At 54.1% G+C, this 24270-nt stretch overlaps 1 protein-coding gene across 6 annotated transcripts in view; it reads left to right on the forward strand.

Moving 5' to 3' along the window:
• The window catches only part of MAP4 (microtubule associated protein 4), a 159692-nt gene that overhangs the window by 50809 nt on the left and 84613 nt on the right, over positions 1-24270 (forward strand). For all 6 annotated transcript variants that reach the window (XM_040064439.2, XM_058421112.1, XM_058421117.1 and 3 more), the window contains exon 4: positions 9819-9884. In XM_040064439.2, the coding sequence (XP_039920373.1) occupies positions 9819-9884 (66 nt within the window). The remainder of the gene's footprint in view (positions 1-9818; positions 9885-24270) is intronic.

Consider the following 24270-nt stretch of genomic DNA (forward strand, 5'->3'; position numbering starts at 1 on the left):
CTCAGGGGACACCTGTGCCCATGTGACACGGCTGGGGCAGCGTTTCCCCTGGTGCTGGCCTCAGGGGACACCTGTGCCCATGTGGCACCGCTGGGGCAGCGTTTCCCCTGGTGCTGGCCTCATGTGGCACCACTGGGGCAGCGTTTCCCCTGGTGCTGGCCTCAGGGGACACCTGTGCCCATGTGACACCACTGGGGCAGCGTTTCCCCTGGTGCTGGCCTCAGGGGACACCTGTGCCCATGTGGCACTGCTGGGGCAGCGTTTCTCCTGGTGCTGGCCTCAGGGGACACCTGTGCCCATGTGGCACCACTGGGGCAGCGTTTCCCCTGGTGCTGGCCTCAGGGGACACCTGTGCCCATGTGGCACTGCTGGGGCAGCGTTTCTCCTGGTGCTGGCCTCAGGGGACACCTGTGCCCATGTGGCATGGCTGGGGCAGCGTTTCTCCTGGTGCTGGCCTCAGGGGACACCTGTGCCCATGTGACACCGCTGGGGCAGCGTTTCCTCTGGTGCTGGCCTCAGGGGACACGGCTGGGGCAGCGTTTCCCCTGGTGCTGGCCTCAGGGGACACCTGTGCCCATGGAACACCGCTGGGGCAGCGTTTCCCCTGGTGCTGGCCTCAGGGGACACCTGTGCCCATGGAACACCGCTGGGGCAGCGTTTCCCCTGGTGCTGGCCTCAGGGGACACCTGTGCCCATGGAACACGGCTGGGGCAGCGTTTCCCCTGGTGCTGGCCTCAGGGGACACGGCTGGGGCAGCGTTTCCCCTGGTGCTGGCCTCAGGGGACACCTGTGCCCATGGAACACGGCTGGGGCAGCGTTTCCCCTGGTGCTGGCCTCAGCCTGAGCCGTTTATTTCAAAAAGCAAGACTGAGACCAAGCCCTGTTTGTTGGTTTTTGCCCTTTGGTCCTTCAGCCTGTGGAGCACAGCAGCAGAGGCTGTGCTTCACATTAATGTTTGGGCTTGGGTGCTTTTGGGGCTCTCAGACAAAGCCCTGACCACATTTCCAGTGCCCCAGAACAGCAGAGCTGTGCGAGGTGCCGCCGAATCCAAGGAGCAAAGGGAAAGGTGGCTGCCGAGCTGTTCAACAGCTCAGCCCCATGGTTCTGATCCAAAACTTCATTTACTTGGGTTTCTTTTGGATGTGCTGGTTGTGTGCTGCTGTCTCTGCTGCTGCTGAACACTTTGCAGCTCAGCTGATATTTAGAATCGTGGAATCATTAAGGTTGGGAAAGATCTTTGAGATGATCAAACCCAGCAGCTCCCTGACCCTGTCCCCAAGTGCCACATCCACATAGATCTAAATCCCTCCAGCAATGGGGACTCCACCAGTGCCCTGGGCAGAGCCCTTCTGGGGAAGGAATTGTTCCCAAAATCCAACTAAACCTCCCCTGGCCCAGGCTGAGGCCGTTCCCTCTGCTCCTGTCCCTGTTCCTGGGAGCACAGCCCGATCCCCCGGCTGTCCCCTCCTGTCAGGAGCTGTGCAGAGCCCCAAGATCCCCCCTGATCCCCCTTTTCTCCAGGCTCAGCCCCTTCCCAGCTCCCTCAGCCTCTCCTGGGGCTCCAGACCCTTCCCCAGCTCTGTTCCCTGCCCTGGACTCGCTCCAACCCCTCAGGGTCTGTCCTGGACCCGGGGACCCCAGAACTGCCCCAGGAGTTTGAGGTGGAACGTCACCAATTTATTTGTGTTAAGAGCTTTATCAAAAGTTCTTTAGGAAAAGGAGAGTTTTGCACAGATGTTTCCCTATATGAAAGGGAAAACAGTAAAATTTGGGGGTCCAAATCCAATGGATTTTTTTCCCTGTGAGCAATTTAAATTATTGCTCCCTTTGCCTGTGTGCTGTTCCCTCCCTGCCCAAGCGGGAATTGTCACCTGGGACCAGCAGTGCCTTGAGGATTTTATTTGTTTTGTGGCCTTGATCTGTGCTGTGTAGAAGAGGAAAACCTTTGGTAACCTGATGAATTCCTTCAGAAGAAATTTCCTTTTTTTTATTTTTTTTTGGCCTTAATCCTGCTGCTCCCCAGTGTTGAGGAGGGTGGGATGCGATCCCTCAGAATAAACAGAACCTCCAGGACCACAGCCTGGGGAATTCTGGTGTGTTCAAGGCATTTATTTGCTTTGTTTAGAAGTGCCTTGGAACACAGAAAATGTAACTCGGATTTCTCCATGCTGACACGGTTATTAAACGGCACCAAACGAGCAGGAAGGATGGGAATGGGCAAAGAGATGAGTACAAAACTTGCAACTTTGGGCGGTTGAGATGTGCATTATTTGTTCCATTTATATTTTAGCATTGCAGGAGCAGAGAAACACGAGGACTTGTTAACACCCTGTATATGATCTGAGGATATTTTAAAGCAATCCTTTGCTGTAGAAGCTGCAGATCCTAAACCATCTCGGCACCAGGATTTCTCAGTGCTAAAATCATTGCACAATTTTGGTTTAAAATACAAATCCCTTAAGTTTGTCCTCCCAGCTGTGAATCCTTGGCCACTGCTGTCCCAGCTCATTATTTCACATAACTCTTGGGGTGGGGGTAACGAGGCTTTTTGGGTTTGCTCAGTAATTAAAAATCTCTGTGAGGGAAAGGGAAAGGGAAAGGGAAAGGGAAAGGGAAAGGGAAAGGGAAAGGGAGAGGGAAAGGGAAAGGGAGAGGGAAAGGGAAAGGGAGAGGGAGAGGGAAAGGGAGAGGGAGAGGGAAAGGGAAAGGGAGAGGAGGAGAGGAAAGGGAAAGGGACGAGGAAAGGGAAAGGGAGAGGGAGAGGGAAAGGGAAAGGGAGAGGGAAAGGGAAAGGGAGAGGGAGAGGGAAAGGGAAAGGGAAAGGGAAAGGGAGAGGGAAAGGGAAAGGGAGAGGGAAAGGGAAAGGGAAAGGGAAAGGGAGAGGGAAAGGGAGAGGGAAAGGGAAAGGGAAAGGGAAAGGGAGAGGGAAAGGGAAAGGGAGAGGGAGAGGGAAAGGGAAAGGGAGAGGGAAAGGGAAAGGGAGAGGGAAAGGGAAAGGGAGAGGGAAAGGGAGAGGGAGAGGGAAAGGGAGAGGGAAAGGGAGAGGGAAAGGGAAAGGGACAGGGACAGGGAAAGGGACAGGGAGAGGGAGTGGGCAGGGAGAGGGAGAGGGAAAGGGAGAGGGAGAGGGAGAGGGAAAGGGAAAGGGAAAGGCTGGGTCCTGTGGGCAGAGCTCAGGCAGAAATACTGGAGGAGAATAAGCAGAATTTCAGGAGGAATTCCTTCATGGAAAGGGCTGTCAAACACTGGAATGGGCTGCCCAGGGCGGTTTGCAGTGCCCATCCCTGGAGGTGTGCCAGGGATTCCTGGGGGCGGCACTCAGAGCTCTGGGCTGGGGACGATTTGGGCACTGGGCACAGCCTGGACTCAGTGTGCTGGGAGAGCTTTTCCAGCCTCAGGGATTCAGGGATTCTGGGATCTCCTGGCTTCTCCAGCCCCCTCCTGTCCCCTCTCTGCACAGCCCATCACGGGGCTGCTCGGGCACAGCTCGCTTCCCTCCCGCGTGGCGAGGGGAGCCAGGCGGTTCCTTGTCCTCGCTTTGGAGACGGGCTTTTCCCTTTTTTGGGAGAGCTGCAGAGCAGTCAGGAGCGTTATCTAAATCTTTGGCAAGATGCAAACGAGACCCTGCATGAAGAGATGGAGAAGTTGCCCCGAGTGGAGCCGTTCAGCTCTCTCTCCTTGCAGCAGCAGGGAAGGGCTGAAGCCAAAAACAGGTTTAGGATTTGGTCCTGGAATGTCCTCATTTCTCCTACCTGCTTTTCCCTGAAGTGCTGAGGATACCTGTTCCTTCCAGGAAGTTTATTTAACATTCATGACGGTTTAGAAAAGCTGAATGAGCTTCATTTATTGAGGCTCCAGAATAAACGAGCGCTGGGCGAGGTTTACAGGCTCCGGAGCGGGAATTGGTGTTGTAGTTCCCTGTCTGAGGGTAACACCAAGTTTTTGGGGAGCAGCAGCAGGAGTTGCACGTCCCTGGCTCCAGACAGCCTGGCTTTCCTGAGGGAGAGGAGCAGCCTGCAGAGCTCAGGCTTTTCAGCCTGCCCTCGTTCATTTATTTATGTTAAAAGGCACAAATGCGTTCTGACATCACGGTCTGTGCTCCTGAGATTGCCTTTCCCCAGTCAGAAGAGGTTTAATCCTCCATCCTGTCAGGCTTTAGCTGCTCCAGCTCTGCTCCAGGGTTTTCTTTCAACTTTTTTCCTAAGACCAGGAGCCAGATTAGGCGAGTTGAGCGTTGAGCTGGGCCCCAGCACGGGGCTGGGTGAGTTCAGAGGGGTGGAGAGGAGCAGGGATGTGTGCTGAGCAGTGGTTTGCTCGCCCACAGATCTGTCCTAGAAGAAAGCTTTAATAATGGTTAACTGATCAAATACCGGGGAGAAAGGAGTTTACCCGGTAATTTGGCAAATTCTGGGAAAATCCTCTGCTGGCCTCACGTGACAGCAAGGGATGTGAGCTGTGAGCTGCCAGCACCTGGCTTTCCTTAGCAATTCCAAGGCTTTCAGGATCCTCTGGGGCTCCCAGGCACTTTGATCCAGGTGCTCCTGTGATGGGGTGAAGGAAGGGATTTTAGGTGGGAGCACGTTCCGAGGGAAAGGAAAACACTGGGCTTTAACAAGCTGCAGCAGAGCTCCTGGGGGATGTTTTAGTTGAAGTGAGGAGCAGTATTGTCTCTGCAGGGATGGTCACTGGTGAGGAATTGTGTTGTTACTGGTGAGGAATTGTGTTATTAATGGTGAGGAGTTGTGTTATTAATGGTGAGGAATTGTGTTGTTACTGGTGAGGAGTTGTGTTATTACTGGTGAGGAATTGTGTTGTTAATGGTGAGGAATTGTGTTGTCACTGGTGAGGAGTTGTGTTGTTACTGGTGAGGAATTGTGTTGTTACTGGTGAGGAGTTGTGTTGTTACTGGTGAGGAGTTGTGTTGTTAATGGTGAGGAATTGTGTTGTTACTGGTGAGGAGTTGTGTTATTACTGGTGAGGAATTGTGTTGTTACTGGTGAGGAGTTGTGTTGTTACTGGTGAGGAGTTGTGTTGTTGCTGGTGAGGAATTGTGTTGTTAATGGTGAGGAGTTGTGTTATTACTGGTGAGGAATTGTGTTGTTAATGGTGAGGAGTTGTGTTGTTAATGGTGAGGAATTGTGTTGTTACTGGTGAGGAATTGTGTTGTTACTGGTGAGGAGTTGTGTTATTACTGGTGAGGAATTGTGTTGTTAATGGTGAGGAGTTGTGTTGTTAATGGTGAGGAGTTGTGTTGTTACTGGTGAGGAACTGTGCAGGTCTGGCCTCCAGCTCAGTGCCTGTGTTTTCATTCTTGCACTGCTCACAAACTCCTTGGTGAGTTTGAACCTTGCTTACAGGGTTTTTTTGGGGGGATGGAGTTGATTGTCTCCGTGGTGGCTGGGACAGTGCTGTGTTTGGAATTGGCTGTCGGAGCCGTGCTGATAACTCTGGGGTGGTTTGGTTCTTCCTGAGCCCTGCCCGCTCTGGATCAAGGACTTTGGCATTTCCCAGGCTCAGCCAGGTGTCAGGAGGTGGGGACATGGCCAGGAGAGCAGATCCCAGCTGGCCAGGGGGATATCCCGCAGTACAGAACGTCCTGACCAGTATGAACTGGGCAGAGTTGGCCAGTGCCTGCTGGGGATGGGCTGGACGTGGCTCAGTGCCTGCTGACTTAGGGGATTGGGCATCACTGCTTCCTCTTGGGTTTTAGGCACAGAATCTTGGAATTGCTGAGGTTGGAAAAGCTCTCAGAGACCATCGAGTCCAGCGCCGCCAAGGCCACCCCTGCCCATGTCCCCAGGTGCCACATCCACGGGGTTTTAAATCCCTCCAGCACTGGGGACACCACCCCTGCCCTGGGCAGCTGGGCCAGGGCTGGAGAGCCCTTTGGGGATGGAATTGTTCCCAAAATCCAACTAAACCTCCCCTGGCACAACTCAAGGATGTTCCCTCTGCTCCTGTCCCTGTTCCTGGGAGCACAGCCCGACCCCCCCCGGCTGTTCTCTCCTGTCAGGAGCTGTGCAGAACCCCAAGGTTCCCCCTGATCCCCCTTTTCTCCAGGCTGAGCAATCCCCCTCTCTCTTTCCATCACTATAATCCCATTCATTTATTTCATTCATTAAGCTATCCTTGAGCCCACGGGGTTTATTCCCCCGCATCCCCTGCCCTCGGGGCTGTGGCAGTGCCGGGGTGGCTCCGTGGGACCCCATTCCCGTGGGACCCCATTCCCGTGGGGCCCCATTCCCGTGGGGCCCCATTCCCGTGGGACCCCATTCCCGTGGGCTCAGACCCCGCAGGACTCGATGGCAGCCGCCGGGGTGGGGTTGGTTTAATTGGTTTAATTGGTTTAATTGAATGAAGTCCGCCGGGAGCGGAGGTGTCACCACGAGGTGGCTCTGCTGCCGCTGCCCTCCCCGCAGCTCCCGAGCTCAAACCCCAGCCCAAAGCTCCTTTCCTTTTGCTTCTCCCTCCCTTCCCACTCGAGGAACGAGCGCCTCTCTTGCGGCAGGGTTTGCTTTAGCCGGGGGGAATTCGGACGCTTGGTCACGGGTGAAAGTGGAGATGGAGAATGTTCCACACCCAGAGGTTCAGAGGGATCGAAGATAAATCAGCAGATGATGATGTTTGCATTTTTGTGTCAGATCAGACATTAAACCTTTCCCTCTCCTCTGTCCAGCCCCATTCCTGCCCCACAGTTGTTACATCACAGAATCCCAGACTGGTTTGGGCTGGAAGGGACCTGAAATCTCATGCCATTCCACCCCCTGTCCTGGGCAGGGGCATCTCCCACTGTCCTGGGGTGCTCCAAGTGTCCAACCTGGCCTTGGGCACTGCCAGGATCCAGGGGCAGCCACAGCTGCTCTGGGAATTCCATCCCAGCCAGGAATCCCTTCCCAATCTCCCATCCAGCCCTGCCCTCTGGCACTGGGAGCCATTCCCTGTGTCCTGTCCCTCCAGCCCTTGTCCCCAGCCCCTCTGCAGCTCTCCTGGAGCCCCTTCAGGCCCTGCCAGGGGCTCGGAGCTCTCCCTGGAGCCTTCTCCTCTCCAGGGGAACATTCCCAGCTCTCCCAGCCTGGCTCCAGCCCTGCAGCAGCTCCGTGCCCTGCTCTGGATCTCTCCAGGTGCTGCTGCTGTTGGCTCCAGGGCTGGAGCAGCTCTGCAGGTGCTTTTGAGGCAGAATATTTCAATGAATGAATGGAAGGCCATTAAGCTCCTGCTTTAAGAGCCACCAGCTGCTTCAGACTCCGTCCATCAGCGCTTTGCTCACGTTTCCCTCTGGAGCGTCGGCGTTTGACGCCGCGTGCTAAAACCTGCTCCAGCTCTCCTGCCCCCCAGCAGCTGCCCCAGAGCCCTCTGTGCCCTCAGCGGTGCCAGCCCTGCTCTGGAGAGGCTGCAGGGGCCGTGCTGGGGCCGTGCTGGCCCTGGTGGTGTCCCCTGTCCCCCTCCAGGATTAGGGCGTTACGTTGGCGCTGCCCGTTTGCTCCAGATTATCGCTTTAAGCCGGCGCTGCCTGAAATTTGTTTATATAAAAACAATCCTTTGATCCACGAGCCAGATGCAAATACTATCTTGTGATTCCGCTGGGGATTAGGTCGTTACAACATCTTGACACGGTTTGGGGTTGATGCTGTTTGGAAGATGAGGGGAGGAGCCGCGGCCCTGGGCAGGTTCACGCTGGGGGCTTCAGCAAACCGAGCTCAGATCGATCTGCTCCAAAGGCACTGACCTTCAGAGACTTAAAAATAACAGCCCCTCGTGCTGGCTGGAGTTGCTGTGATATGACCTGATTTTTGTGGCAGCTTGTCTTCCCAGAAAGCTGGAATTGTAAAGGGAACCGTTTAACCTGCTCTCCGTCTTTCTGATCCTTGTGCTCCTTTGGGAGCCCGCTTTGGAGGGGTTCAGCCACGCCTGTGGTCAAGTTGAGTCCTGGTTTAGTGCATCGGTGGTGGTGGTGGCATCAGAGTCACTGAGTCACTGAGGCTGGAAAAGCCCTCCAGGATCATGGAGCCCGAGCTGTGTTTGATCCCCACCTTGTCCCAGCCCAGAGCTCTGAGTGCCACCTCCAGGAATTCCTGGCACACCTCCAGGGATGGGGAATCAAACCTCCCTGGGCAGCCCCTGCCAAGGCCTGAGCTCCCTTTCCATGGGGTCCAGAACATCAGGACCAGACTGTGAAACATCCCAGCAGCTCAATTGCCTGTGCAAGGTGTGAGGAGCAGCCCTGAGAGAAATGAAAGCGGGATGTGATCGTGGAGGGGATCTGGGGCTCTCCTCTGCAGGGCCAGGAGCTGGACTTGGATGATCCTTGTGGGTTCCTTCCCACTCAGGAGATTCCACCATTCCCCAGGGCTTAGGAAAACGTGTGACTCCTGCGCCTGGGCTGAGCTCCCTGGGTTCAGCAGGATCTCCTGCGTGAAATTCCTCAGGATCTCACTGCTAGACGCTGTGTGCCTCTGGGCAGCCGGGACTCGGCGGTGTACAGAGCACACTGACCCCGATTTCTGCCTGCCTGAGCTGCTCGGGGAATCCAGGGGCTGCCAGGACCTCCCCCAGGTCCTGCTGCAGACATGCCCCTGTGCCAGGAGCGCCCAGCCCAGCCCAGGGAGCAGCTCCAGGGGTCCCTGCGGGATTCCAGGAGGATGGAGGGGTGTGTTTGTCCATAAACTGGCAGGCTCTCGGGGAATTTTTGTAAAACACCAGGATGAGCCACTGATGGAGCTGGGAGTGTTTTCCTTTTGCTTTGCTGAGGGCTGAGCTGCTGTGTCTGAAGGACCCTGGTAACGTGGCTCTGTTACAAATCTGGGGCTCAGGGAGGGCCAGCAGCAGCTCCAGGTGACTGAGCGTGTGTCTCTTCAGGAGAAACCTTTATTATTTATAAAATGAGCATTTCCTCACTCTCTGAGGGCCCGGGGAGGAGCTGCTGGCAGAGCTGGTGCTGCTTGTTCTGCTTCACTAAAGCTGCTGGGGGTCAGAAAGTCACAGGATCCAGCCTGGTTTGGGCTGGAGGGATCCTTAAGGATCAGCCAGTGCCACCCTGCCATGGCAGGGGCACCTCCCACTGTCCCAGGCTGCTCCAAGTTCCATCCAGCCTGGCCTTGGGCACTGCCAGGGATCCAGGGCAGCCACAGCTTCCCTGGGCACCCTGTGCCAGGGCCTCAACACCCTCATTGTATAAAACTTCTTTTATCTAATCTAAATGGAGCCTCCTACAGCTTCAAACTGTTCCCCCTTGTCCTCTGCTGCCAAGTTTCCCAATTCAGTGTGTAAATCCCGGTGCTGGTTACAATTTTAGCTGTCAGTGTCAGAACGAGATGGACTAAATCTCACACTGAGAAGGGTTTTCTGGGCTGGTTTTTGGAACTGGTGATCTTCCACCCTTGACCACCCTCCTGTAAATCTCCCCTGATCCCTGTTTTAGCATAGTGTGGTGTTTCAGGAGAATTTCCCCATGGAAATGGTGCCCAGGGAGGTTTGATTCCCCATCCCTGGAGGTGTCCCAGGAATTCCTGGAGGTGGCACCCAGAGCTCTGGGGTGAGGACAAGGTGGGGATCAGGCCCAGCCTGGACTTGATGATCCCAGAGGGCTTTTCCAACCTCAATGACCCTGAGGTTCTGTGGGTGTGCTCTCAAGGCTGGAGTTGATCACTCCTTTTGTCAGTTTTGGGATCACCGCCCGGCTGACAAGGCGAGGATCACCCAAAGCTCGGACTCCGTCTTGGAGCTCTTTTCCAGCCTCAGCGATTCTCCAGTTTCACAGTGTTGTTTTCGGTGTCTGCATTAAGGTGGATTGGTTTAACCCTTGCGTTGATTTCTTGCAGATTCCTCAGCCTCTGGGCCGATGGTGGTGGAGAACGGCGACCACGGGCTGCAGGATCCTGGCACAGGTACGTCCCGCGTGCCCGGGGAGCGCAGCTCTGCCCCGCGTGTTCCTGAGCTGCAGAGCTGCACCAGGGCCACATCCGTCTGCTCTGGGGTCCTCAGCTCCTCCCAGGGGGCTGGGCTTGGGTTTTAGCAGCTTTCAAAGAATTGACAGCAAAACACAGCTTGGCTTCTTCGGATAAAACCTTGTTCTGAAGATGTGCTGTTCTTCATCGTGGGAAGGCAGCTGATAAAAATGGCTTTGTAGAGAGTCCCTAATACCCACAGGTGAACTGTCCCCTGTCCTGTGACCTCCCCTGTTCCCTGAGACCCTCAGTGGTGTTTTCCCCCGTCCTTTGGAGCAGTTTTTATTCCCTGCCATGACCCAGCCGTGTCCTTCCAGCCCAGCCTCCCCTCCCGTCCCCACGCCTGCTCCAGCAGTGGCACCGGTGACACCGAGCCTCTGGAACCTTTTACCATAGCATCAGGATAGTTTTGGCTGCCAGCAGCTTTGTGATGGAACTGGATCAATATTTCGGCCCTGTGCAGAACCTGGGAAAGAAGTGACTTTTCCACTGAGGTGCCAGGGTTGTGTTCTTCTCTTAGTCACAGTCAGCAGTGAATGCTGCTCCCCTTCCCCTTGAGCCTTTCTGACTGGGAACTGGGGTTCCTCCAAACCCCAAATTCCAGCCCATCTGTTCCCTGAGGACTTTGGCTGTGGGACCTGTCTTTTCTTGGGGATGGAATATTCCAGAGTCAGCTGTCATCCTGCCATGGGTGAGGACTTGCTTTGGTCTCCCTTGTGATGATCTCCAGCTCCAGATCATTGGCCCAAGTTAAAAACCAGTTCAGGAAATAATGATGAACATCTGGGAGATGGGGATGAGTTAAAACACCTCTTTGCTATAGTTCTCTTTAGGATTTTAGAGTTTTGTTTAGTGTGAGTTTTGTGTCCTTACTGAAGATGGGAACAGAAAAATTAATCTTTGTGCTTCATTTGCCTTTGGAAATCTACTCAAAAGGAAGTCGTGCATCTTTTATAATTCAGTATAAACTGAAATTAAGAACTCTCCTGAACCTTCCTGAGGATATTTCCTCCCTCTTCTTTAATACTCGTAACCAAAGGAGATAGAATTGCAATCAGATTTATGGTCTGAATAATTAAAGGCATCGGGATTTTTGTATTGAACCTCCGGCTTGTGTTTAAAAAATTCTTTGTTATTTGCCTCACTCTTGCTTTTGTGGAGGTTTAACTCTTCACACTAAATGCTAACAACTTTGATCAAAGATACTTTTATGTGTCTGGAGCTTTTTAATTTATTAATACGTTCCCTCTTTGTGGGGTAGAGTTGATTTTTTCTTCTCTCTCTCTTGTTCAAGTGTGTCTAAAAGTGACATCAAAGTGGCAGAGCAGCGTGTCAGGATGAGGAGCCGTGGCCATCAAGTTAATTAGGTTTGCCAGGGCAACAGAAGATTTACATGACACAATTCCTTCACGGCCTCTTTCCCTACCCCCTTTCCTTGTGGAATATTTGCAATATCCGTGCTTCTCCGTGGGAGAGGAGGGAGAAATGCTGAATTTCCACCAGGCACTGGAGGGGTTTCAGAGCTGGAGCTCCTTGGGAGCAGAGGGGACGGCCTTGAGCAGCGCCTGGTTCCATATTTAAGAGGTGCTGCTGCCTAAAGCCTGCATCCCTGGCTCTGAACCACCTCCAGCTGTGGGGTTTTGTTTTCAGCAGGATCCATTCCCCGTGTCTCAAAGGTGACGTGGTTCTTAGGGATGTGGAATGTGAGCCCAGTGCAGAGGACTGAGGAGGGTGATGCTCAGGCAAACCGACTTCTTGCTACAAAAGCCAGTGTTAAAAGCTGCAGAGAGAGCTTTAAAAAGCAGAGCTGGGTTTAAGCTGACTCCGAAACAGACTCCAAGGAAAAGGGGTAGTTCAGCTATCTGCAGATCCAAACGTGGCTCTCTCCCTCTCTCCGGGCTGGAGCTCGGGAGGCACTGCTGGATGGTTTTCTTCCCTCATCAGATCAAACAAGGTGATGATTGCCCTTGTTTTATTGCGTCTGCAGCCGCGCGGGGTGTGCCTGCGGGGCTGGCATCGGTCAGCGCCGAGCTCGGGCGCTCCTTGGCGGCGGTGCCCGCTCCCAGACACCTCAGTGCAGCGCGTGGCAGGGCCCCAAACCTCTCCAGCCCGGGGCCAAACCCTCCAGCGAGTGCAGAACTATTTTCATTTGGCAGCGCTGTGTTTAGGGCAGGATTTGGGGCAGGGAGACGCTGGCAGCTCCTGCGAAGGGCTCGGCCCTTGGCGGCGCCGAGCCCGAGGCGAGCGTTGCTGTCTGGCCCTGTGGGGTTTGTTTTTGGGAATCTGAGAGCTCTGGCCTTGGGTTCTGGGCACATCCCCTGCAAGGAAGGCTCGCTGCTAATCCTGTTCTTCCTTAAAAGGAGAAATGGAGAGGCTGGAGCAGCGTTCCTGGGGACGCACAGCCGGGGAGCAGGGAATTCCGTGGTGCTTCGGAATCCCTGCCGGGAGGAGGTGCTGGGAGGGAGGCGGCTCACTGCTCACCTCCACCAGGCAAAGGTTAGGAGGGCTTGGTCGAACCAACAGCGGGGTTTAGGACCAAAAATCCCTGCGTCATTTTCAAGCTGCAACTCTTCATTGCAGGATATTTGCCTAGAGTTCAAAGGAAATATGTATCTAACAATAAAAACCCATCCAAAATTCCGGAAAGAAATCCAGCAGGGGTGATCACGTGGTTGGTCTGGATGCCGTTCGTGCTCTTGCTGGCAGGTGAGAAGTTCCCTAGGGAAGTATCTCTGCTGGATGCTCATACTTCCCCTAGCTGGGCCTTCCCTCCAGCCATCCTGCTGGGAATTCTGTCACCCACCACCAGGTCACAGAAACGCTGGGGTTTCGGTGCACGTCGTGCTTGTGAGCGGCGTCCTGAGGTGCTGCTCTCCTGTGCCTGTCCCTGCTGGTGGCCTGGCCCAGCCCAGGGCTGGTGACAGCTCCTCAGCCGCCTCCGAGGGCGGAGCTAGTGCGTGTGCCTGTCACCTGGCTTTTGGCAAATCTCCTGGCTGCCCTAATGAAGTGTTTGCTGTTGTGCTGCCTCGATGGTGATGTTTACTAATGACTTGCGCTTTCTTGCCCCCTTCCCCATCCCCTTTCCCTCTCCTCCTTCTTTTCCTCTCTTCTATTTTCTCCTCCTAGAAGCCTAGAACTGTCTCCTAACACTGGGGCTGCCACTGACACGAGACCAGTGTCCTTTTCTACCTGCCATTACACTCCTAAAACCTGCAGCACTTTACAGAGCTCTTGCTTTACCTCTCCTTGGACTTGGCTGTAGAAGAACCAAAGGGTGGCTCCATCCTGCTCCTCCTCCCTGTGCTCTGCAGTGCTTGTTGAAACCTTCCTCTCTCTCTGTGTAAGCACAAAAGTGCTCCCCGATTTTGGAACTGGTTTGAAATCGCGACCGCAGCTCCGTTTTTAGTTTGATCGCCTTTCCGTTTTCATTCCGCTCCGTTTTCGCGGCGCTCCGTAAGAGAAGGTTTGGAATTTTCCCGTTGTGCTTCCGTAGCGGATGGGTCCACCGTGACTGCAGCTCCCTTTCCCTTCTCCCACAGCCTCTGAGAGTACACTGCCTTGATCCTTGCTGCTTTGGAGCCCTCTCACCTGAGGTTCTGATCTGTAACAACCCTTGGGTTCAGATCGTTTCAGCACCTCGTGAAACAGATCGGGGAAAACCTGAGGTGCAGGTGGATCATCTCTGGTGTCTGAGGGGTGGATTTGGGGGTCCAAGCATTTTGCCATGACTGGGAGTATGAAGGAAAACAGCCAGCCCCAAGTTCCTGCCTTAGGGAGTGGCTTTGCTGTCATACTCCTTCCCAAAAACCTTAGAATTAAGAAAGGAAATTGCCTTTTTTTTTAAACTTCACACCTCTGGCTTCCTGTGGGGGAAGGACAGCCTTGGATGGACTTTTACCTGCAGTGAGAAATAATCTGTCCCTGCTAAAAGCGAGGGAAGCAGAAGGACTGAGTTGGGAAGTTGTACTGAAATAACCCTGACGATTTCCAGCACCAGAAGGAGCAGGTTTAGGTTTTAACCTAAACCAGAGCTACAGGAGCACGTGCAGTGGGATTCCCCCTGGCTCCTTCGAGCTGCAGAGCTTGCCAAAGACAAAAGCGCTCATTTTTTTCCATCAAACAGATGAAAGGAGGAGATAATCAGAGAGACAGCGCAGCATTTTACCTGAGCCAGGCTCAGCCTGGGCTTTGGCACCCTTCTGGGTGAGGAGAATCCCGTTGTGCAGCTCAGGGTACCGATGGCAAGGATTTAGTTAAACCCAAAGGCAGCCTGAGCTGCCCAAAGCGAGCCCGCTGAGAGCTTCACTTGCCCGAAAGCGGCATTTCCCCGTTGTGGGGGCAGCGAGTGGCAGCCCTGGCGCCTGCCGCTCCCGGGATTTTTGGGATGTCCCACCCGGAGTGAGCGCCGGGCGCAGCGCCGCTGCCGCTGGAGGGGTTCTTCGGGCATCTCCCCCTGGCACGCCCAGCCAGCCTCGCCTGGTTGTTCGTTCCCCAGGGAGACCTCTCGTGCTCCCGGTGGCAGTGCCAGCGCTGAGTCCCGGCCCGGGCACCGATGTGCAGCAGCACCTGGCGCTTCCCTGCCCGCTTTGGTGCCAGTCCACCCCTTTGTGCCCCGCGGGAGGCCTCGTGAGGAGCTGACGCGCTCGCGGCGCCCGTTCCCGGCGGGTCACGGCGCTGGCTGCTCCTCCCGGCCGCTGTTCCTGGGAAAGCTCCGTGTCCTGGAGGCTCCCAGCTGCCCAGGCTGGGCTCTCCCTTCCCTGCCCCGTGAAGTTCCCGGCATCATTCGGGTTGGGAAAGACTTCTGAGATCGAGTCCAGCCCGTGAGTCCCTCGTGCCGTGCTTTCCTCTTTGGGTTTTTTGGTGTCTGTGGCCATGAAAAGAGATTCTTGCATTCTTGGCTTTTATTTTTCATAGCTATTTTTTTTTTTAAATGTGATTCTGAAGCAAGGCAGCATCACTTTGGCTCCTCACTTGTTCTTCCTCACCTTTTGCCTTAAAGTGGGCTTAACTCTTGTGCCCTAGAAATAAAGGATAAGTTATACAAGACTGAGAGGTATTTTCAGATCGAATTATAGAAGGTTTCAGGTTACCTGAATGTGAGACTTTGCCCACTCCCACAGATAATTTACTTTATTAAAAGACAGCAATGCTTTAAGGTTTTGGCTAGAGGGACTCGTAGACAAAGTGAGGTGGGCAGAGGAGCTTGGTGGAGCAAGAGGTGCCTGTCCTGGGCCTGGATCCAGGGGGGATGTAGGGAATGGGGGGTTCTGTGCAGGGTGTTGGATCTTCCGGAGAACATCCCCGTGTCCCACGGAGAGCTCGGTGCGGGCTGTGTGCGTCCTTGCGCGGGGAGCCAGCGGGAGCGTTCCTGTGCTCAGATTTCCTGCTACCCCTGCTTTCCTGCAGCCCTCGGAGGCCCTGCTGGACCTTTCCTGTGCTCTAACACCCCTGTGCTCCCACGCCTGTCTGTTGCCGCTCCTGATGCTGAATTATTCATTCCAATGCTCTGTATGATGTGAAGCTGTAACTGCTGTGGAATAAATCTCCCTAAATAAACGTCTCAAACTAACCCCTCCCGAGTCGTTCTGTGGTGAGAATCTCCGGGCTCCTGCTGCTGATTCCTGCAGGGAATGTGCTGGGTTCCTGCAGGGAATGTGCTGGCTCAGCTGCTCCGGTGGCATTGCTGCAGGAGGGAAATGGAAAAAATGGAAACCCCGTCCCTCAAAGACACGGATGTTGCGCAGAGCGTCCGGCTCCATCCCGGCTCCGTCCCGCACGACATCCCTGTCTCCAAACCGGAGGGACAGGGGTTTCCTGGGTGGGCACGGGGTGCAGGTCACTCTCAGCTGTGGCTCGGTGTCCCAGTGCCCGGGGGCTGCTCAGGCTCGGGGGTGGCACCAGCCCTGTCCAGCGGTGCCACTGGGGCACCCCGGGCGCTCTGCTGGTGGCACCGAGCTCTGGGTGCTGTCACAGCCGCAGGGAGGGGATGGGACATCCACAGGGACCTGGCTGGTGCCTGAAGAGGCTGCCTGGAACAGAGGCTGTGTGGGTTTGTTACCCTCTTTTTCTGTTGTTAGAGCCGGGATTAAACGCTCGGGAGATGCAGTTTTTGTGTTTGGACTCAGTTTATTAACTCTTATCTCTGTCACAGTCTCACGCGCTGTGAGTTCTGGCTCACAAAGTGAAAATGGCTCTGTCTCTAACTCTGCACAAGGACTTTTAAGCACAAGCTGTCCAATTACGAGATGGCACCTGAATTATTTTCACTTTTAACCCAATCTCCAACCACCCCTGGCCCGCAGTGCGGATTTCTCTGCCCAGTTCCAAAATCCCACCCAGAGCCGTGGAGAAGGAGGTGAAAAAGAAGGACTCAGCCTCTGCCCTAAATCCTGCATCCTGCTTTATCTCTGTTCCTGCATTCCGAACCCTCCGGCTCTGAGTTTTGCACCCTGTGCTGTCACACACTTGTACTGAACTCCACAGCCACAATCCCAGCGCTGTCACTCCATTTTGGGAGCTGTTCCACGGCCTCAGGTCAGTGCAGGGTTTGCTGGGGGGTCAGAGCCTGGAGGCACAGAAATCCTGGAATTCCCAGTGCCCAGGGTTCAACGAGGCTGGACAGAGTTAAAGGAATAAAATAGATATTTATTAAAATGCCTTCAAAGGTTGCACCTTGGGCAGTACAAGAGCTTGGCCAAGGCTACACCCAAGGTGGACCCAAGATGGACTCTGAGTCAGGAGTTTTCACACTTTTATAAGTTTTTGTCAATTTACATGTTGGGGTTAATTGTCCAATTACAGTTTCATGTTAATTGCTCTCCTCGATTCGCTGTTGTTTGCACTTTTTTGGAAAAGGATTGTTTTGTCTGACTGAACTGTGAGGAGAACTTGGTAGCTTTATATGAAGTTCAGTGTTATGTACCAATGCAGTACAGAATCTGGAAAATACAAAAGCTGTAAGATCAGGCCAGGCTGGAGACCTGGGACTGTGCCAGCCTCAGGAGGTTCAGCAAGGGCAAAGTTCTGCACCTGGGCTGGGACAATCCCAAACACAGATCCAGGCTGGGAATGAAGGGATGGAGAGCAGCCCTGGGGAGAAAGATCTGTGGGAAAAAACCTAAAAAAACCCCAACAACCCAAACAAAAAAAAAAACACCAACAAAACCATCCCAAAATCTGTTTATTCTGTGTAGCATTTTGTAAATAGGACACCCACAGGTGTGCTCTTCTACTTAGAGCTTTTCTCCTGGCTTTCTTCTTTTACCTGTCTATTTCCCTCTTGGTGCAAGTTTTTATTTACAGAGGCTTTTATCCTTCCTGGCCTTCAGGCAGAGCTTTTTAGGCTCCTCAGAGGGGGATCCAGCCATGCTCACTGCCGGGGAGTTCACGTTTCCCGTGGCTCCAGTCTAAAAACAGCAGCCAAGTGAATAATTCAGCAGCTTTGCCGAGTTCCTCCGTGACTCAGAGGGATTCTGTGAGTGTCCCTGAGCTTTGGGGTGGTTGTTTTGGGGGGAAGGCGATGGCACAGCTGAGGGGGTCTCTGTCCCTGGCCCTGGTGAGGATCCTGGTGAGGACAGAACCCTTCCAGGGAACGTGGAGCTTCCCCAGCTCCTGGAGGGGGAGTGGGGGATGAGGGTTGGTTTTTTTTTTTCTGCAGGTCCTGGTGTTCTTTCAGATGAGGAATTCATGGCTTCCTGCGGCTCAGGAGCTGAGCAGCTGCACAATCTCAGCTCCTGAGCTTCTCCTGAGCCCTTCAGAGAGCGTAGAGAAAATTTCCCAGGTGTTGAAGTGCTGATAAACACTGGGAATAACAGAATAACAGAATAACAGAATAACAGACAGGGTGCTCACAGCAGCTGTGGCTGCCCCTGGACCCCTGGCAGTGCCCCAGGCCAGGCTGGACAGGGTTTGGAACACCCTGGGACAGTGGGAGGTGACCCTGCCCATGGCTGGGGTGGCAGCGAGTGATCCTTCAGGTCTCTTCCCACCCAAGCCATTCCATGAATTCGCGATTCCTCGTTTCTGCTACCTGAGGGAAAGGCAGCGTAAGCCAGGAGCAGCCTGGCCTGGGAGCGCCGGTGCCACGGCCAAATTCCTGCTGCTGTGCCGTGAAGCCCTCTGCAGCTTCCCCACGTGGCGAAGGACGTGCCCAAGGAGCTTTTCTGGGCCCAGCCCTGGCGGTGTCAGAGCAGCTTAGGCTGTTGTGTAACGAGGGCTGCAGGGAATCCTCCCCGTCCCCGGGGACAGCAGGACTGCCCTGAGCTCCTGCCAGGCTGAGGATGGGATCTGGGGTGGGAACTTGGGCTGGCCGGGCTGCAGCTCCTGGGGCGGTGGAAGGTGTCCCTGCCCGTGGCAGGATGAGCTGAGGATCCTTTCCCACCCAAACCAGCGTGGAGTTGTGTGATGCTGTGGTGTCAGGGTGTGGAGGAGCAGAGCTGCGGGGTGAGGGATGGAGGGGCTGGGAGCTGGGCAGGGTTTTCAGGGAGGCAGCGCCGTGCTGCCCAGGTGTCACCGTGTGTCCCCAGAGAGCTGTCCTGCAGCCCTGGAATGCACTGGCAGCTCCTCTGGTGGCTACGAGGAGGAGCAGGGACCTTTTCTTTGTGCAAAATGCTGTTTTCGTGCTGGGACTCTCTCAGATGGTGCTTCCCCACCTGCTGCCTGGCTTTTCTCGTGTTTTTTTCTTTGTTTCAGAGGTGGGATGTCCCTGACTTGGCTCATTGAATGGGAAATTAAAAGGATTATAATGAAGTCATACATATGTCGAGAAGTCTATTAAAAGCTTATCAGGGAGGCTTAGAGAGGTTTAAAAACCGGGAAAACAAACCCTTTCTGTTTCGCAGCGTGCTCAGGAGTTGTTCTAGCAAGGATCTGACAGCTTGGGTGAATTAATGGGGTCCTCCAAGGCTTGAATTCCCTGAGCAAGCAGCTGGGACTTAAAATATTCAAGCCACGAACTTTGGAGCTTGTACCTTGGATTTAATGTGATGTTAGTGCACTTGAACCACCTCGTGTGGGGAGGTGCTGCAGGTCTGTGCAGGCTGGGACCTCCTGGAAAATGGGAACACTTTCTCTGCCCATCCTTTGAGCTCGTCAGCCTTTAGGCAAACGCGACTTGTCGTTTCTCAGAGCGGCGTTCCTGTGGAGCTGGAGTGTTTCTGGGCACGTAACGAGGCAGCCTTTTTAAACTCTTGGTGTTTCCAGGAGGTTTGGAGGCAGGTAGAAGAGAGAGAGACTCGGTGCTGCAGACAAGGGTAGCTGACCCTCAGTGCTCCTCACCCAGAGCCCTGCTGTTAGCCTGCACTTACAGTACCCAATTTGCCTTTAATTTGTCTCTCTGGAACCTAAACTGCAGCTTAAAAAGATACTTTTCCTCCCTTACACTTCTTCAGTGCTTGAAACAACATCGTGTTTATTCCCTCGCTTATTCCAGCAGCTCACAGGGATTCTTTGCAGCGATCCTTCGGATTAAACGTAGGGAATTTCAACGAGAGCCTTGCCAAAGGAAAAGAGACAGCAGCACTGTAGAAAGACCCAAAAAATTCAGCTTGGTCTAAGCACTTTTACCGTCACCTTTTTGCTGGGTGGGGCTCGTCGTTTGGCTTCACAGTAGGAGCCGATCAGTGCCGTTGCGTCCCTTGGGTGAATATTTGCCGTGGGGAGCCCCGGGATGGGCTCCTGGGCTGGCAGCACCCAGCAGCAGGGGCTGAGCTCTGCAGTGCTGCGCTCTTTCCCATCCCAGGGCTGGGGAGGAGATTTGGGAGCTGCTGGATCCCGTTCCCAGCGGGAACCGCTCCGCAGGGACCCTGGCCAAGGTGGGGCTGTGCCCGGAGCGCTGCTCCAGGCTGGGCTCCCCTCCCCACCGGCCTCTCCCTTTTCAACTTTCCTTGCCCACCTTTTATTCCTCCTCTGAACCTGGGGTTCTGCTTGTAAGAAGGGATTTGATGGGGGTTTATCCTGCTTACAAAACCTTCGGGAAGAGCCGTGCGCTGGGATGGCCGAGTGGCTTTGAGAGGTCGTGTGACACAGGCTAAATCTGAACCTGGGGATAGGAAACTTCCCTAATCCCGGCTCTGCTTGTGGCTGCCTCGGAGGCCTGAGCTCTCTAATCGTCTTCCAGTTCAGTCCCATCACTGCAAATAGGGTAAGGCTGATTATATTGTGCATTTTATCTTTTCTAGCTGCACCCCAGCTGTTGTTATCGAGCGTTCTCGTTTCGGGGTGGGTTGGCTCCGGGGTAAGCTTGGATTAATGGGACTTTTTTTTTTTTTTTAATTTTTTTTTTTGGAAAAAGAAAATTGTATAGTTAAGGAACGTATTGGATACTGTGAAGCTGCTCAGGAGCTCCTCGGTGGTTGGGGCTGAGAGCAAATCTACAGCTGGGAGCAAGGGCAGCTTTTGAGCAAAGGGAAACTCTGAAATGCTGAGCAAGGCTGTGGTTCCTCCTCATTAAACCCCACGGAACTGCTCTCCCTGGAGAGAGCTTGGAACAAATTCAGCTCAGTCCTGCAAGAGCAAGTCCCTGAAATATAAATTACATATGTCCTCAGCAGTAATCTCTCCTTTTTTTGCTGCTGTTTTGGTGCAATTTCTGCAGCCGGTTTCCAGCTCTGCCCCGTGAAGTAGCTTGTGTGGAGTTGGTGCGCCTGAAACACCCTGGCTTTTGGCAAGTGTGGCATAAAACCTTCCTGAACTCCTGCTGAGTGTCAGAACACGAAAGCTTTGCTGCTTTCTGGAGTTACACAACTGAAACAATGCGTGAGAGATGCTCAGGATCCTCCTCCTCTCGCGGCCCAGGGAGCTGTGCCTGGTCCCTTGGGAGCAGCCTCCTCTCCTGGCTGCAAGGCAGGCTGCCCCTGCCCTTGGGAATGTGGGAAATGCTGTGCTGGATGGTTTTTCTGAGTATGTGCTCCCGTTTCTCCTTTTGGGTGGGTAAAAGCTCAGCTCAGCATGGCAGAGCTGAGTCCTCCTCACACGTTCCCGCTGCAGCAGGTGAGGTGGGGTTGGGATTTCTGCGTGTTGGACGATGAGGCTTCTCCCATAAAGCCGTCCCTTCATTTTGGCAGCAGTGGAAGGCAAAAGAGTCTCCTTCCTGGAGGTGCCCAGGCAGGTTCCCCGTTTCTCTTGGCATTAATCAATGCCTGCTAAATAGTGCAGGATTAACAGCTCCCTTGGGAACTGTTCTGGAACTTTAGGGCTGTGGCTGTTTCTGTGGACAATTGATGCTGGAGGCACCTCTGGAATTAGAATTGACTTGGAGAGGCACAGAAGTGACAGGAGACTGCAGGACATGAGCAAAACACAGTTCACCACCCCCCAAAAAATATATATCTGGGAGGGATGTTTGATTTTGTGCTGTCTCGTAACTGAGGATGCTGTTTAACCTTCTTCCTCTCAGTGAGAGCACACTGCATCTGACTGAATCAGGGAATTGGTGAGGTTGGAAAAGAGCTCCAAGGCTTTGAGTCCAAGCTGTGCCCAGTGCCCAAATTGTCCCCAGAGCTCTGAGTGTCACATCCAGCTGTTCCCTGGACACCTGCAGGGATGGGGCACTCCAAACCTCCCTGGGCAGCCTCTTCCAAGGCCTGAGCACCCTTTCCATGGGGAAATTCCTGCTGCTGTCCAAGCTGAGCTCCCCTGGCCCAGGCTGAGGCCGCTCCCTCTCCTCCTCTCCCTGTTCCTGGCTGTCCCCTCCTGTCAGGGAGCTGTGGAGTGTAGAGGTTTGATCTGTCTCAGAGAGAATTTCCTGTGGTGCTCTGTGACAAGTTCAGCCTGCACAGGGCCAGGAGTTGGCCTTTGATGACCCTCTGGGTCCCTTCCAGCTCAGGATATTCTGTGACTCTGTGAAGTTGTGTTTTCCATGCCCTCGGTTTGGCTTCCTGAAAAACCAGACTCTGGCCAAACTCACTGTCTTTCCCTGTTCTTCCTGAACTCCTGGGGATTCAGCAGTGACTTGGATTTCAGAGGGTTGGGAGTTCCCTCAGAGATGACTGAAGGACCGAAAAACAACATTTCATTCTTCTGGGGTCCTTTTTTCACCTGTGCAGATTAAAGCTTAACCACGTCAGGTGGCTGTTTCCCAGCTCCAGGAGGAAAACTGGGACTTAATGGTGAGTTAGTGGGAAGGTTGGAAGGAGAGCTCAGGTTTCCTGTGGCAGCCGTTCAAATTCTTGCTTCCCAGCGTGGCAGTGGGAGCAGCAGGATCAGGGAATGTGGCAGTGTTTGCCAGCAGAAGGCTCAGGGTCAGGCTGCCGTGGCTCTGTGACACTCCTGTTAATGGCATTAGGCACAGGAGAAGGGATGGAGGGAGCTGGTTTTTAACAGGATGCCACCAATCCTGCCTTAATTGGGGCCCAGCTTTTTGTGCTTCCAAATCTCCCATCCCAGGGGATGGAATCTGCCAAGGGAAATCGTAAAATCAGACTGTCCTGGATTGGAAGGGGAAGCCAGGGATCATCAAACTCCAGGGAGGTTCTGATCACAGCATCTGATCTGTTCCTCCAGCACACACAGGCAACAGAAATTGGGCTGCTCAGCTGAGCCCTGAGATGGGCAGGCAGAGCGTTTTCTCTGAGAAAAGTTCTTTTCTCTTTTTGATTTCTAGGATTAAAAATGCAAACATTAAGCAGGGGTTGTTTCGGATCTTTTATCTTCACACTCTAATAACTGGTTATGTTCCTCCAGGAAGAGAATTCCCCTTTTGACATTGCCTTGCCGCTTGTCACTTAGCCAACTCTTTATTTACCTTGGTGTCATTTCCTCGTGTCTCCACTTTGCCTAACATTTCCCCTGGCTACAGATAAAAATACTTGAAGCTTTCAGCTTTGTCAAGCCTTCCATGCTTTGCCTGGAAAATCTGTGATGTTCCATTTCCTGTGTTAACACTCTCCTGCTTCCCAGTGATGCAAACAGCTCTTTCCAAATGTCACTCACGGGCAGTTTTGCAAGGTTTTAGGGGCTTCATGTCTCAATCTTGCAACCAAAATTACTGATTCTGCTTAAAAAAAAAAAAAAAAAAAAATTAAAAACAAATCTTCAATTTTGTGTGTATCACTGAAAGTTCCAGGTAGTTTTGTGCAGCTCTGTATTCTACCAAAGACAACTTCAGATTCAATATGAAGGGGGAACCTGATAATCATGGAAAGATCCAAATGAGAATTTTGTAATCTGCCCCATTTTGTAGCTGAGAGTTGAGGGAGGGGAGATTTACCTGGCCACACTTCCAGCTTAAAACATAATATAAATATAAATATAATTGAGCTGATGAGTGGTTTCAACTGGCACTTGGGTTTCTTGTGGTGATTTTAGAATTGCTGGTCACAGGGGTCAAATTAGATTTTTACCTTCTGAGCCTTGTGCTACTTTTCTGTCCCAGGAAAGTCTCCAGTCCTGCTAAAATCAGGAGGTTTCAGCATTAAAACTCCGTGAGATGAAGACAACCAAGAGCAGGTTCAGCAGGGCCTGAAGGGGCTCCAGGAGAGCTGCAGAGGGGCTGGGGACAAGGGCTGGAGGGACAGGACACAGGGAATGGCTCCCAGTGCCAGAGGGCAGGGCTGGATGGGAGATTGGGAAGGGATTCCTGGCTGGGCTGGAATTCCCAGAGCAGCTGTGGCTGCCCTGGATCCTGGCAGTGCCCAGTGCCAGGTTGGAGCACCCCAGGACAGTGAGGGATGTCCCTGCCCAGGTGGCACTGGATGATCCTGAAGATCCCTCCACACCCAAACCATTCCGGGATTCTATTCTCAATGCTCATCTTTCTGGTGGCGAATTCCAGTTTCCAGCCATAGCTGGAGGGCAGGAATTGAGGATTTTGTCCCTTGTCGGTTACTCCGGAGTCACCCCCAGCCCCTTCCCGCAGCCTCCCGGTCGCGGCGGTGTCGGTGGCACCTGCTTCGGAGGTGCCCCTCAGCGAGCCGTGCTGTGCTGTCCCCATGGCCAGCCCGGGCTCAGGAGCTGGCTGGGCCGGCTGAGCCCTGCAGGGTGAGCGGGGCTGGGGCCGGGAGCGGCTCCGGAGGCCCCGGGAGCAGCGGCTCCAGAGCCCCGGGAGCAGCGGCTCCGGAGCCCCGGGAGCAGCGGCTCAGGAGGCCCCGGGAGCAGCGGCTCCGGAGGCCCGGGAGCAGCGGCTCAGGAGGCCCGGGAGCAGCGGCTCAGGAGGCCCGGGAGCAGCGGCTCCGGAGGCCCGGGAGCAGCGGCTCCGGAGCCCCGGGAGCAGCGGCTCCGGAGCACCGGGAGCAGCGGCTCGGAGGCCCTGGGAGCAGTGGCTCCGGAGGCCCCGGGAGCAGCGGCTCCGGAGGCCCCGGGAACGTCGGCTCGCATCACCGTCAAACCT

The sequence above is a fragment of the Hirundo rustica genome, chromosome 1 (assembly GCF_015227805.2).
Source record: "Hirundo rustica isolate bHirRus1 chromosome 1, bHirRus1.pri.v3, whole genome shotgun sequence".
In the NCBI taxonomy this organism is placed as follows: domain Eukaryota; kingdom Metazoa; phylum Chordata; class Aves; order Passeriformes; family Hirundinidae; genus Hirundo; species Hirundo rustica.